We start from the raw sequence: 13,520 nt of genomic DNA, 5'->3' as shown, positions 1-13,520 counted from the left end.
CCTACGCTGCTCTGGAACACCACTCCATGCCACACGCAACTCCCACCAGGGCCCTCCCTGCCACTACCAGCACTTCTTATTTTCCTGTTGGTCAATGATGATAACTAATAAAACTCATTACAATCGTGACAGCTTACAAACCAGAGCTCATGAAGTCTGTGCATTCAGAACAAAAAGAGGAGGGTATTTAAAAGTGAAGCAGCAAAGGCACATTCTTTTCACAGTTAAGATCTGGATAAGTTCACAAAGAAATTAAATGCCCCGAGTTCTAGCTAAACCACAGCAATAATAAGTGACCCACCTTTGGTCACCTGCTGCCCTGGCTTGGTCATCACCTAGAGACAAGCAGCACTATTTGCTGGCACCTGTACCATTCTGCACCGAGCTGAGCCAGGTCTGCAATGGGCAGCTTGCTTATTGCCTTACCCTCTGCTTCCGCAGGCTTCCTGGGCTGGTGGGTGATGGGCTTGGCGACTTGCCCGAGCGCGGAGTAGAGAGCTGACTACCGGGGGTTCCATTAACTAGAAACACAAAGAATCACACAGAGAGAAAAAACGGCACGTTAAAGAATTTCATGACAAATCATCTTCTCCGAGAAATAAACAGTTATAGACGGGCATGTGCTAAAACTCTAGACACCCTTTCATCTGTATCAACAAGAGCCTCGGGGAGTAGCCTTCTTTAGAAAGTCACCGTTTTGTTAATCCTGTGTTTAATACAGCAGCAGATGACAAAAAGAATTTTTAAATACACTCACTCTTCACAACTTTCCTGATGAATTTATTAACGATGCCTTTAACTGTGCCAACGGGGATTTCGGGAATGTGGGTAAGGTCCTGAGACACTTTCAACGGGGTTCATCCCTAATTCTTTAGTTTAGCTGCCCAGTGCTACCCAGCAGGAGTAGATATTAGCACAGCTCACTAGTGACATCCCCAGTGACCTGATTAACAGATCACTGTATTTCCATAATTAATAACTTACTTCTGGAAAAAGTTCCTGCATACGCTTCTGCCCCGTCCACCACCCTAGCCTGATTCTGTCGGACCTGCCTTGAACAGGACAAAGTAACTGGCCACAGATGCTGAGGAACAACTCACAGTTTGTCTTTGCTGCCATTGAAAAGAAAAGCTGCTTTCTAACAGGTTCGAATCACTGGAATTCTACTCGAGTCTCAAGAGTTTCATACACCACTCTCACTGAACTGAATTAAAGCCACAGAACTCAGTAAGCAATGCTTTTTTCTAAGTAACATCACCTCCACGAGCAGGTAAAACACTTAAAGACATGATTTTATAAAGATACATGAGGTGCCTCTGTTTTACCTGTAAAAATGACAACACTACAGTTCCACAGTCAGTGAAGTAGAACTAGCCGGGACACACACACATTCCTGAGGGTGCATAATAAATGCTCTCCACGAGGGAGAGCGGCAGTGCATTTCACTTACCTTCTATGAGTTCTAACATGGACACAGTCTTAGTGTTGGACCTGACAGTAGCCAAGAGGTGAATCTCTTCTCAGCACTGAGCCGAGCAGCAGCCGGAGTGGGAGAGGCTGGACTAGCTAGGGATGGCTAAGGCTGCTCCCAGAGCAGGCTGAATGAGATGCAGGATTCATCAGCAGATGCCTTTTCTGCGTAAGGCTGACGTCTCCCAAGCAGCAGTGGGAGGTGCGGGTTCTGTCTTAGGCTACATCAAAGGTGTCAATTAAGCCTTGTGCCAACGGAGGAGCCACCGCAAGCCCCACCCGGCTCCCTCCGGAAGCCCCAGTGCTTTCAGTACTTTGCACTGAATCATAATGAGGTGCCTCTGGGGGCAAGAGACCCAGTGACTCATCTGAACATGGAAATGACAATAACCCTTCTAAAGCTTGCTATCTACCAGGTAATAACACCCCCACACAACGCAGGAGCAAGGTACGGTGTTTATTGATTTATTTTCAGACAGGATGTTTTCACAAAAACTTACAGCCCATGAAAGTGGGAAGCTCCTTGTTTTGTCATTCCCTCCAAAGACCTTAGAAAATGTCACCTACCCCATGCTGTACTAATTTGTAGTTTTGCCTTTGAAATGTATTTGGTGACTCCTTCTAGAATAAGCCCCCAAACTAAAGGTTTTTGTTGTTGCTGTTGTTTGGGTTTTTTCAGAGTGAAATGAAAAGCTGAGAGCGCTTTAATTTGCTTGTGTGCTGCAGTCCTGTCTGTGCCAAACAGGCTTCATGCTCCGGCCTCACCACAGTGGACTTCCCAGCCGGGGCCACTAAGGAAAGGGCTCTAAAATAGGCAAGGACTACAGAGATCTCAGCAGAGGCAGAATCTACAACCAGAGAGTAAGGGATGCCCTGTTGGTTGGCTGCAGAACATGTTTTATGAATATAATATTTCCTTTGCCCACTTGTATCCTACTTTATGTCTTTACATTGTAACAAAAGTTTACACGGATTGGGAAAATAGGGAAGCTAACACAGCATTTTTACTTCCGAGGCTCCAATCTCACCAACCTAACGGACAAGGAAGAAAAAGGGAAAGTGGACTCACAGGACCAGAGTCTTAGGAATACCTTGTTTAAAAAGCAAAACAAAACAATAAAAAGCCTGTATGTATTTAGTGAGTACCCATTATATGTGTGTCTCAGTTTATTGAAGACTTATTTTCTACTCACCAGTCAATGCACTTAACCTTTCATATATATATATATATATACACACACACACACACACACACACGTATGTATGCATATATATACATATGTACTCATTTAACTCACAATAACTCTGTGAGGTAGTCAGTATTATTTCCCCCCATTTTACAAATGAGGAAACTGAGGCACAAAGATGGATGAGCAATCTGACAAGAAAATACAGGCAGAGCCCCAAATCTAACCTCGGCAGTGCAAAACCTGCACTTGTACCATCACCTTCCTGTACTGCACCAGCCTTCTGGCCTACAGGGAGATCAGAGAACTAAACTAGTAATTACAATCAACTATGCCAACAAGGGAAGAATTGGGTGCTGCCCCTGGAATCCTAATAACCCGCGGGGTCAAGCTTGGCCTGCCACCCTGCAGAAAAGGCAATGGGTAGCGTCGTTAGCCTGGTGAGGCACGGAGGGGACAATGAAGCAGAAGTGTTCCCAGCCCCAGGGACCACCTGTGTCAGGGCTGCGGGTGGGAGAGGAGGCCAGTGCGGTGAGTTGAAAAGACCTAAATAGTCAGAGTAGCAGGTCTGTGGAGTCGGAGGGGTTAGAGCATCGGCAGTGTGGCAAGGGCGACATGGTGTGCGGGGCTGTAACATTCACGTTTAAGAAGTTTGGTTTTTATCCAAAGGGCAATGAGAACCTATTGAACGATTTTAAGCAAGAGCCACAGGACCAGACCTGCATTTTAAAAAGCTCTCAAGAGTTCTTGCCCTGTCAAGAACGGATTAGAGGAGAACGATACTGGGTGTAGGGACATCCCTCGGGCAAACGTCGAGAATGCTGAGGTAGGAGAGAGTGGAGCACATGTATTCATCCTATGGTAGGGATGCTGGTGTGAGTGGTCTAGGGCAGTGCCGGGGGACGGAGGTGAATGGACATGTTCCAGAAAGAGTTAAGAGGTAAAAACAGGGCTTGGTAATTGATTGACTGAAGAGCAAGGCTAAAAGGGAGCAAGTCTGGCAGGACAAAGAGAGTTTGGGCACACTGAACTGAAGCACCTCAGGTGACATCCATTCTGCAATGTAGGCTCATGCAGTTTTTCCTGTTTTAGATGGAAACTGAGGTTCAGAGGAGTAACTTGCCCAAAGACAAACAGCTAGAAAGTGGCAGAGATAAAACCGCATCTCATTTATGTCTTATTCAAAAAACTCTGCGCTTTCCCATGAGTGGCCTGTCCTGGCACCTCAGGGCACTCCCAGAACGCTTGTCCCACCTGCAGGGCTCAGGACATCTAGGTTTCTTTCTCTACCACTACTTTATTGAAAGCCACAGGCTCAGCGCTTCTACTTGCATTGCCATCTCTCTGGACAAATGAAACTCCAGTGCCAAACAAGTCATTTACAATCAAGCACTTTTGGAACACAGCCTGCCTGAAAGTTGGGAACAGCCTGTATTCTTAGGGTCAGAGCTCTGCCCAGACTCTTCCTCTCAAAGCATTAACAACTTCTTAAAACGACCCTTGACATCCAGAAAGCATTACACACCTTATCGTTGAATCAGTGCTGGAATAAATAATTTTCTTTCATAAGTAAGTTTGACAGATGTATTGAGTTCGCTTGTTTTCTATTCCATAACACCACAAGTCCCTAAGTGCCAATAAAAAGGGCTTTGTTACTTATTTAATAGAACTTCTTAAAATTCAACTAAAATTTCAGAGGCCCTTATTAAACAAACCTTTACCTTGAATGGGAAAAAAACTCAACTTAATAATATGGGTGTTAAATAGCCAAGCAGATGGAACAATTAATTATTTCAATCTGAATTCACTAACCTCTGAATTAGTAAAGAACTCATCAGAACCACTGCCTCATACCCAGGTCTGGTTTCCTTTGCTCAGATCTGTCTGAGTACATTTTGCTTAAATCCTGTACCTCCTTGCTGTGCTTGTTACCTCTTGAATGAGAAATGTTCAACTTCAGGATGGATTATTCACAGATATTGTGATGATCAATTACATAACTGGCCACCAAAGTGCCGTGGCAGAAATCCAACCGCAGCGCTGACACCTACGACTCCCGGTCCATAACCCTTTCTCCTTTTCAACTCAGCTGTCACCTAAGCCCATCAGGGATCTAAGAGCATTTATTGGTTACAGCACATTGTTGAATAATACTCCTCAGGAAGTGTCCGGCTTCACCTTTTCCTTCATCATTTCAGACAGCTGATACCACTCTTTTTCACTAATTGGAGCCACAAGTCCAGGGTTCTATCATATAATGCATATCACCCAATCAGCACACATAGCCCACACTTAGTACATAGTAGCCTCTTACTGTTCCCTGTCCCTAAGAGGCTTATGAAGGAATATCAAGGTTACTTTAAAAGTTCTAGGATTTGGAAATACTTGGCTTACTTTGACTAAATTCATTGCTCCTCTTATAAGACTTTAGACTGGTGTGTATGCTAATTTAGGAACCCCTCTGTGAACATTAAGCGTTTCTTCTCTTTATAGTTGCTTTCCTAAAAGTCTCAGGCACCTAGTGAAAGCTGAAGGTTTTTAAGTGTCTCAAACTGGTCCTGAAGTCAGAGAAACCTCCAAGCCAGACCTAATTAAAAGGAGAGCAACTTTTTGGACATGAAATCCACCTTGCGGTTTCCCTATCTTTTAACACTTAAGGCAGCTCATTTATTTCTGGTGCTGCACTTAATCAGGATGAGAGGAGGCAGCGCGCCTGCATATATGCGTGTGTCCTTGGGTGTGAGGAGCCGCAATCCGGGCACGTTGCCAGGGAGATTTGGCTTTCAACTCCCTAATCATGGAGGAGGCTGTCGAGTGCCTAAAAATCTCTTTACCCAGCCCTTGTCCACATCTGGCCATCTTATTGAGAAGGAAAACAAAAAAAGGGCAAAAAGCATATGGAATCAAGAAAAAAGAGACAACTATCTAACAGAGGGAAGAAAAGGTGCTTTTTCCCTCCTTCTAGCTTCGTGTGTGCTCACGTCGTCGGGGAGGTGTAGCCCTGATTTCCTCCACGTGTCTGTATTCTCTTCTTACACTGAGACAATAGCTCCAATTCAAAGAAACCATCTCCAGAGAACAATGGGAAGAGCGGGATAAAGGGACATGACTCTGTGAACTAACTTTTTTAATAAATGTTTATAAAAAGGTTTTGAACCTCAGGAAATCTAGGCAACTTGAACAGCTGGGATTTCTCAATTCATTCACATGGTCAACATTTGCCTGATGGTCACCATGAACTTGCAGTCACTGTAGAATGAAAAGGATCTGCTCTCAAGAGACCTCACCCCCTAGCAGGGTGGCACGTACGTACGTCATCTGTAGGCGGGGGCCGAATCAACTGCCGCAGGACCGCAGGAGTGGGGAAGGCCCGCAATGGTGAGGTGCAGGGAATGTGCAGAGATCAACGGGGCCAAACTGGGTGCATGGGCTTTTGACTGCTGAAGTGACACAGGAAGATATTTTAGGCCACGTGACAAGAATAAAGGCAGGAGGCAGATGAGCCCAAGCACTATCTGGGGACAATTTAAATTAGGAGGAAGCACGAGTCCAGAGGAGAGGTGGGAGAAATGGCTGGAAAGGAAGACCGTCCTTTGCCCGAGAACACGGAGTCCAGACTCTGGTTGGCAGACAGTAAGTCGTGGCAGCAGGCTGGACATCGGGCAGATGTGAGGCGCAGAGACAGAGGCGGGGAGGAGGCCAGCTGGCAAGCAGCGTCTGGAGCCTGTGAGAAACAGAAACGTCCCAGAGCAGCGTGGAGGCCCTCGCTGGATGGAGAGCGTGGTGGCAGCACCGAGGAGGAGCCAGGGAGGCCGGTGACACAATGAACATGGACCGGGAGGGGCGAAAGGAGTCAGAGATGATTTTGAATTAAAGAAAGAAATTAATTCAACAATAAAGCAGTATCACCTAGTGTTCCTTTGGTGGAAAATTATGACATTTTTGGATCCCCATCAGCTGGGATCCAAGAAGAAGTGGTGGATATTAGGGGGACTCAGGCACTGCGGCTCCCTGGGCTGGGGGGGACGAGGGCCTGGGCCGAGCCCCACCCCACCAGCTGCTGCAGGACACCCTCCCCGCAGAGTGGCTCCTGGCGTCGGTCCTGGAGCATCCCACAGGGATGGCCGTGGGCGACTCTCCCAGACGAGGCCTGCTGCCTGCTGCCATCTGGTCTCGCCGGCTGAAACGGTTCCTTCACAGGCTGCAGTGGTGTCCTCGCTGTGACCCTGTGACCTCCTTTCAGTTCTCATGCTACTTGTCATCTCAACATCACACATTGCTGGCCTCTTCCTCCATCTCGAAACTCTCGGCCCCTTGGACTTCTGTCCCTTCACTCTGGTCTCCTCCTGCCTCTTCTGATCTGCTCTTACAATCACAGCCATTACCCTCGGTTCCACCTTCATCTTTACAAATCTCTCAGTGGGGAGTGGGGAGGTATCTTACATTTCTATTATTATTATCTGAGACATGGTCTTGCTGTGTCATCCCAGCTAGAGTGCAGTGGCATCATCATAGCTCACTGCAACCTCCAACTCCTGGGCTCAAGCCATCCTCCTGCCTCAGCCTCCCGAGTAGCTGGGACTACAGGTGCATGACACCCAACTAACTTTTCTATTTTTAGTAGAGATGAGGTCTCCCTCTTGTTCAGGCCGGTCTCAAACTCCTGACCTCAAGTGATCCTCCTGCCTCAGCCTCCCACACAGTGCTAGGATATTCCAGGGTCTCCCAAATATATATTGTCAGCTCAAATCTCCTGACTCAAACACACTTACTTATTGCTAATGGCCGACTGACACTTCCAAAGCACCTTGCACTCCGCATGTCTAAAATGGAACTCATTCCCCACTTCCCTCCTCACCCGGCACACCCTCTCTGCACCGCTGGTCCCTCTCTCTCCCTCTGGCCTCACATCCAGCTCAAGTTCTCATTTCCTTGCCGTTTGGGTTCTGTCCAGACCATCTCTTTGCAGGATGACTGCAGCAGCCCCAGCAAGCCTTCCTGGCCCTTGGCCTTTCATGTGTGCCGATCTTTTCTACCACTGTGCTACTGTTTCTAAAACTCCACTGTGACCTCTCACGGCCTTGCAGAAAATCCCCTTTCATCTCATAAACACGCTTCCGCAGCCCCGTGCATCTGACCACAACCAACTGGGCTAACCCCATCTTCCCCAGCCCTTTCCTAGAATTCTGTTCTGTATTTTTATTGAACTAGCAACTGTTCCTTAAATAATATGCTTTCATGTCTCTGTGCCTTAACTCACATTGGGAGGGAATGCCCTCCTGGCCCTTCTTAGACTAGCAGGATTCTTCAAGTCCCAACTTGTAAGTCCTTTTCTCTTGGAAGTGTTCTCCGCCTCTATTAATGAGATCTAACCCCTGCCTCCTCTGGGTCACTGTGGCACTTTTTACACTATTATAGTAAGCGGGTATATAGTCATGCACTGCATGACGATGTTTCTGTCAACAACGGATCACATATATGGCAGTGGTCCCATAAGAGTATAGGACTGTATTTTTACTGTACCTTTTCTGTGTTTAAATATGTTTAGATACACAAATACCATTGTGTTACAATTGTCTACAGTATTCAGTGCAGTAACATGCTGTACGTAACAGATGTGAAGCCTAGGAGCAACAGGCTCCACCACACAGCCTGGCTGTGTAGTAGGCTGTACCATCTAGGTTTGTGTAGGTGCACCTGTGATGTTTGTACAATAATGAAATCGCCTAATGACACATTTCTCAGAATATATCCCCATTGTTAAGTGACACATGACTGTATATGTTTGTCTCCCAGCTAGAATGTACACAACTTGAAGGCAAGGACTGTAGTTTAATCATCTTTCTATCCTTGGGACCTAATACATGCCTGGAACACAGTAGACACTCAGGAAATATCTAAATAACCTGGGGCAATAACAGTGAGACGTTTACACAAGCAGCTGATGTAGGGTGCTGCCCCCAAGGAGAGAGTAAGTCAAGATAATGGCCCAATGCTTTGATGAGTATCTTTGTAGATCCTGCTGGGGTGAGGACCAGGGGGTTTGGTGGGTGCAAACAAAGAGAATGGAAGGAGGGATGAGCTTTACATGCAGCAAGAAATGCTAAAATCACAAGGATGAATCACCAGCCTCTACGATTTTCTTGATGCATTTGTTCTCAACAATTCCCATGGCACCTCAAAGCAAAAAGCATCCTCCATAGAAAGTATAAGGCTGAATTCTCTACACTAAAGAAAAAGACTGAGCTAAAAAATAATAAGTTAGCAATCTGCCTTTGGAGGTGTTTGATGTAAATCAAAAAAATTTGACAAACTGGACTCGTGAGCTGATTAAAATTTTCTTTGCTTCTGCAGCTTTGATTCTTGTCTGATCTGCATATGCTGCATAAAGGATTTTTATATAACTGTAAAAAAAAGTAAAATTTGAATAGCATGAATAAAGACTTCAGGATTTCCGGAGTCACATACAAATAGGTTTTAAGCCTGGGGAACGCAGAGTGGTGCTTCAGTCGGCTAGAAGTTCATTAGTTAAGGCATGTGGCTTTTCCCTCTTTCAAATGTTCAGCTTGCATCTCCTGCACCCAGCATCGCTGGTCCACAGTGGGTTCTCAATGCATATTGAGTGAATGAATGGTTGTTGCCATGAGTGTTTCTACTTTAACCTACATGCTTCTGAAGGCAAGAAAGTGCATTAGCTCGTGCTTGAATCAGTGGGTGTGAGGCTCCCACGGGGGGGGGGGGGGGGCTCAGTTACGTTTGCCAGGGCTTCCATAGACAGAGATTCTAAATACAGGGTGACATTCTATGCGAAAATGTTGGTTATCTATCTAAATGAAAATAAAAACTCTAAAACAAACAAGCAAAAATCCCACAGTTTTTCTAAAGAATCACAATTCCTTAGACCCCCCAAGAAGTCACAATTTTGAAATTTGTAAGTTTTAAGGAGGACTGCAGCAAAAAAACGTTCAAGCTAGGGAAACACAGGTTTCTTATACTTTTAACATTAATATTATACTATTAAGAAAATAGTATAAAGCAAAACTAAATTTTATCGGCCTTTATTTAAACCAAGTTAATGCATATTATATTCTTATTTTGGGAGATATTTTGTTATAACTTTCCTGTGCAGGTTAAGGAATTTGCTTGGAAGAATTTCACTTTAAATGACACATTTTACAAGACCTCTGTGTTCCAAAGACACATGTATAAAGAAGAGTCAACCCATATTAAGCACTCTTTATGATGCTCTTATATATTCTCATTTCTTTAAGAAGCAACTAAAAATCATTTTTCCCTTTTCTTAGTGATTCTGCGCCCCATGTCTCAGCATGCAATTATCTGGGGGCTTGTTATTCTTTCTGTACATTATTGAGGCTTCTGGTTTCTCTTTTTTCTCGCTCCACTTGCCTTCTTTCAGCCTTTTCTGTTATGGAGACTAATAGTAATTCAACAGGTATGTGAATTATGTCATCTATAAATTCTTTCGGGGGTCTTGACCTCTATGCCTCTCGAGAATAGGGGCTGTTTTCTTTCATCTCTGCATCATCAGTGCCGAGCAAATGCCTGACACTCGTGGGCCTGCAACTGATATTTCTGAACCTGTAAATGAACACCTTACATTAATAAATCACCTTGAATTTCTTCTAGTCCTAAGGAGAGGAACGTGTAAGAGACAAAGGGAAGATTTACAGAGGATTCTCGTGCTTGTTCTAAGGTTGACTTACAAAGGAAAGTTTCTGTCCATCCCTGATGTACCTCACTAAGTTGGGATGAATCATTTACCTCCTGGATCGATGGTGCCAGGAGACTAATACTCAGGCTTATGCTGCCAGGTGTTATGATGCTGTAAATTGCAATCTCAAACCAGGTACTAGATTTGTTATTTCTTAGAGATCAAAACTCTAGTAAGTGGAGGTAAAGAAACAGGTATCAAGGACTGCCAGTCCAGTGGGTCTAGAACACTGGAAGTCCCATATACAAGCCCTGAGCTGCCACTCTTGACTCAGTGACTCCAGGCCAAGCAGTTCCCTCAGCCCTGCCTCTGCTTCCTCGTGTCTATGAATGGAGATAATGATATTTTATCTTTCTTGTTAGGAGATTAATAGGAGGATCAAAAAAAACCCAAAAGATAAAAGTCCTATGTAAATTATGATGTTTCATTTACATACAAGTTAACCATGTTGCTATTAACAGCAGCATGGTCTAAAAACTGAGCAAATACTAACTTTGTAATATGCTCTAATTTCTGTGTAATATAGGTATACTGGAAGTAGAAACTTAAAAAGTGAAGTAGAAATCATTTCAAACTTTAATGTTTCAGAAGGGAAAACAAAGATTCTTTGACGTTAAAAAGTCAGGTTCGTGGTGGTAATTGGGTTTGGGACAACATCAATGTTTAAGGGGTATTGAAATAAAATCATTCACATTTGAGTGACTGTGATTTACAAAAAAATACTGAACAGGCTACTTTAAGGACGTGTGAAGCAATCAACATAGAGATGATTCATCACATCCTTCCACTGGTTTCAAAAGCCATAACTGGGTAGGGAGGGAAGACCTGGGTCTAAGCAGTGGAGGGGCTCAGGGGAGGGCCCCCCAGACACCCAGCAGCTGTACTTGCCCTGGTGAGAAACGGTGACACTGCTGGACTTCCTAAACCCTGGGCTCAGGTCCCAGGGAAAGCAAGTGTTCTTGAGGTCTTTGGCGAAACCACACATTTGTGACTGCAAGGTGACCGCTCTGTAAAACCTCTTCTAATTGGAATCATCCAGAAGAAGGTGGTAAGATTTGGTAGCAGGTCAGAATCAAGAGACAGTCATTGCATACTCTAAGCTGCTGTATAACCAGGAAATGGTTGTATGTCATCTCTTCTAGGTCAAAATGCAGGACGTTGAAAATTTTATATACATGAAAGGCTCACATTAAATATGATCACTGCCATATAATAAATTTTGACCTTGAAGTTAAAGATACACTGAAGTGTTAATTTTTTCAAGAACATACTGATTTTAGAATGAATTTAGACTCCACTTTCTTTATGGAAATGATATTACCTGGCATGACATACCTATCACAAATTACAGGTCAGTGCTGGTCAAATCAACCAGGTTTTAACTAGAGTTTAAAAGTGCTTCAGGGAAACAAAAGAAAGTGAAAGCGTGTGTTTGAAGCAACCTGTTGATTTTGAAGCAGGCATTTTATCCATTTTAAACTTCTAAAAAAATAATCCTAAGTATTGGCAGTGACATACAAATACATTTAATACATTTATCTATCTGCTTTTTTGAGTTTCCAAAATTACTTTTGGTAAGTGAATATATATCTTAGAATGCTGAATAGTGAATACATTACTAGACAATTCTAAAGTGAAATTATTGCCTGTATTCATAATTATCATTTTAAAATTAGATTCCTAATTCCAATCTTTAACATGTGCCCAATAAAGTGATTTGTCCTTTACCTTTCTTGTCTTATAGAGACAAAAAAAAAAAAAAAAAAAAAAAGAAAGTAAACAAAAGTCTCACCTAAACCCAGGAGTATTTAACTGTTGCCTACAGCTCTTAAAAATAAAACTGCTGGCCAGGCGTGGTGGCTCACACCTGTAATCCTAGCATTCTGGGAGGCCGAGGCGGGAGGACTGCTTGAGCTCAGGAGTTGAAGACCAGCCTGAGCAAGAGGAGACCCCCATTTCTACTAAAAATAAAAAAATTAGCTGGGCATGGTGGTGATTGCCTGTAGTCCCAACTACTTGGGAGGCTGAGGCAGGAGGATCGCTTGAGCCCAGGAGTTTGAGGTTGCTGTGAGCTATAATGACATCACTGCACTCTAGCCCAGGGGATAGAGTGAGACTCTGTCTCAAAACAAACAAAACTGCTAAAAACAACAACAATAAAAAGTTAAGAGCTATAGTACATATCGCTTCTCTTGGAATATCTATAATGTATAAGACATAATAATTTGGCTAACTACTTTGTATTAGATGCAGCCCCTCACATCTGATTGTTTTATTCATGGTACATACTAAGAGGAAAGAGTAAGTAAAATTTGCCAGTGTCAAAGTTTGTTTGGACTGGGAACTAATTTTGTTTTTTAATATTGATGATTTTTAATAATACTGATAATGTGTCAGTTAATATGGGACCTGTTTCTCTTTCATATCTTGTTCATATCCTGCCATGATTGTACTGAACAGTCAAAATTTTAGGGGCAAGTTGCTGGCTAGGCCCATGACATTCTCCCTTACTGCTCCATGAGGGTTCATCCTACAGCCCAGGTTTAAAGAGAGGAAATGAGGAGTGTCCTTTGGTCAAGGCTGTACACCCTCCCTAGAGCTCAATTTTCACCTATCAGCCTGTTAGCGAACAAGTAGGTCTTCCAGGGGAGTTTCCCATGCAGCAATTCCAGGATCACTCTATCATTCTGTGGAGGTCCTCATTTCTGTGTTTCCGTGGTATGCTCTTGAAGGGAGGGGCTTTCCCCAATACCCCAGGGAAGAGATGACCTCCAGACAGATTCATAGATTCCCTCTGCTCCCAGGTGACTAATTCTCTGAAGGCAAGGAGGTATAAGAGGGAGGTGGGGTCTGGTACTCTCCTTTGCTCATTGCTCTCTTGGTCTACACTTCAAGGTAGCTAGAGGTCTGGTCTTGGGTTATAAGGGTTAAAGATGGACATTGTCATGTGGAGGCAAGCAGGGAGGTAGAAAGGAAGTCATTTCTGTCATGCCAATAAACGAAGATGAGCAAGTCATATCTTTCTCTCTGATTATCCGGAGTCAAATGACTTTCTGTTCTTACTTCTTTTCTCTTATCCACAACCCAGTGGTTCTCAGACTCGGGTGTGCATCCGAATCACCTGGAGGGAT

General features: G+C 44.0%; 1 protein-coding gene across 9 annotated transcripts in view; it reads right to left on the bottom strand.

The window, feature by feature from the left end:
* Nucleotides 1–13,520, bottom strand: part of DCLK1 (doublecortin like kinase 1) — a 301,926-nt gene that overhangs the window by 72,167 nt on the left and 216,239 nt on the right. For 5 of the 9 annotated variants that reach the window (XM_069467340.1, XM_069467341.1, XM_069467344.1 and 2 more), the window contains exon 5: nt 427–521. In XM_069467340.1, the coding sequence (XP_069323441.1) occupies nt 427–521 (95 nt within the window). Of the gene's footprint in view, nt 1–426; nt 522–1,450; nt 1,470–13,263; nt 13,273–13,520 lie in introns of those variants that run through there. The other 4 variants (XM_069467348.1, XM_069467346.1, XM_069467342.1 and 1 more) reach the window with 2 other exon arrangements.

This window comes from Eulemur rufifrons, chromosome 4 (genome assembly GCF_041146395.1).
Source record: "Eulemur rufifrons isolate Redbay chromosome 4, OSU_ERuf_1, whole genome shotgun sequence".
Taxonomy (NCBI): Eukaryota; Metazoa; Chordata; class Mammalia; order Primates; family Lemuridae; genus Eulemur; species Eulemur rufifrons.
The sequence above is the reverse complement of the archived record's forward strand: the minus strand, read 5'-3'. Positions and strand labels throughout refer to the sequence as shown.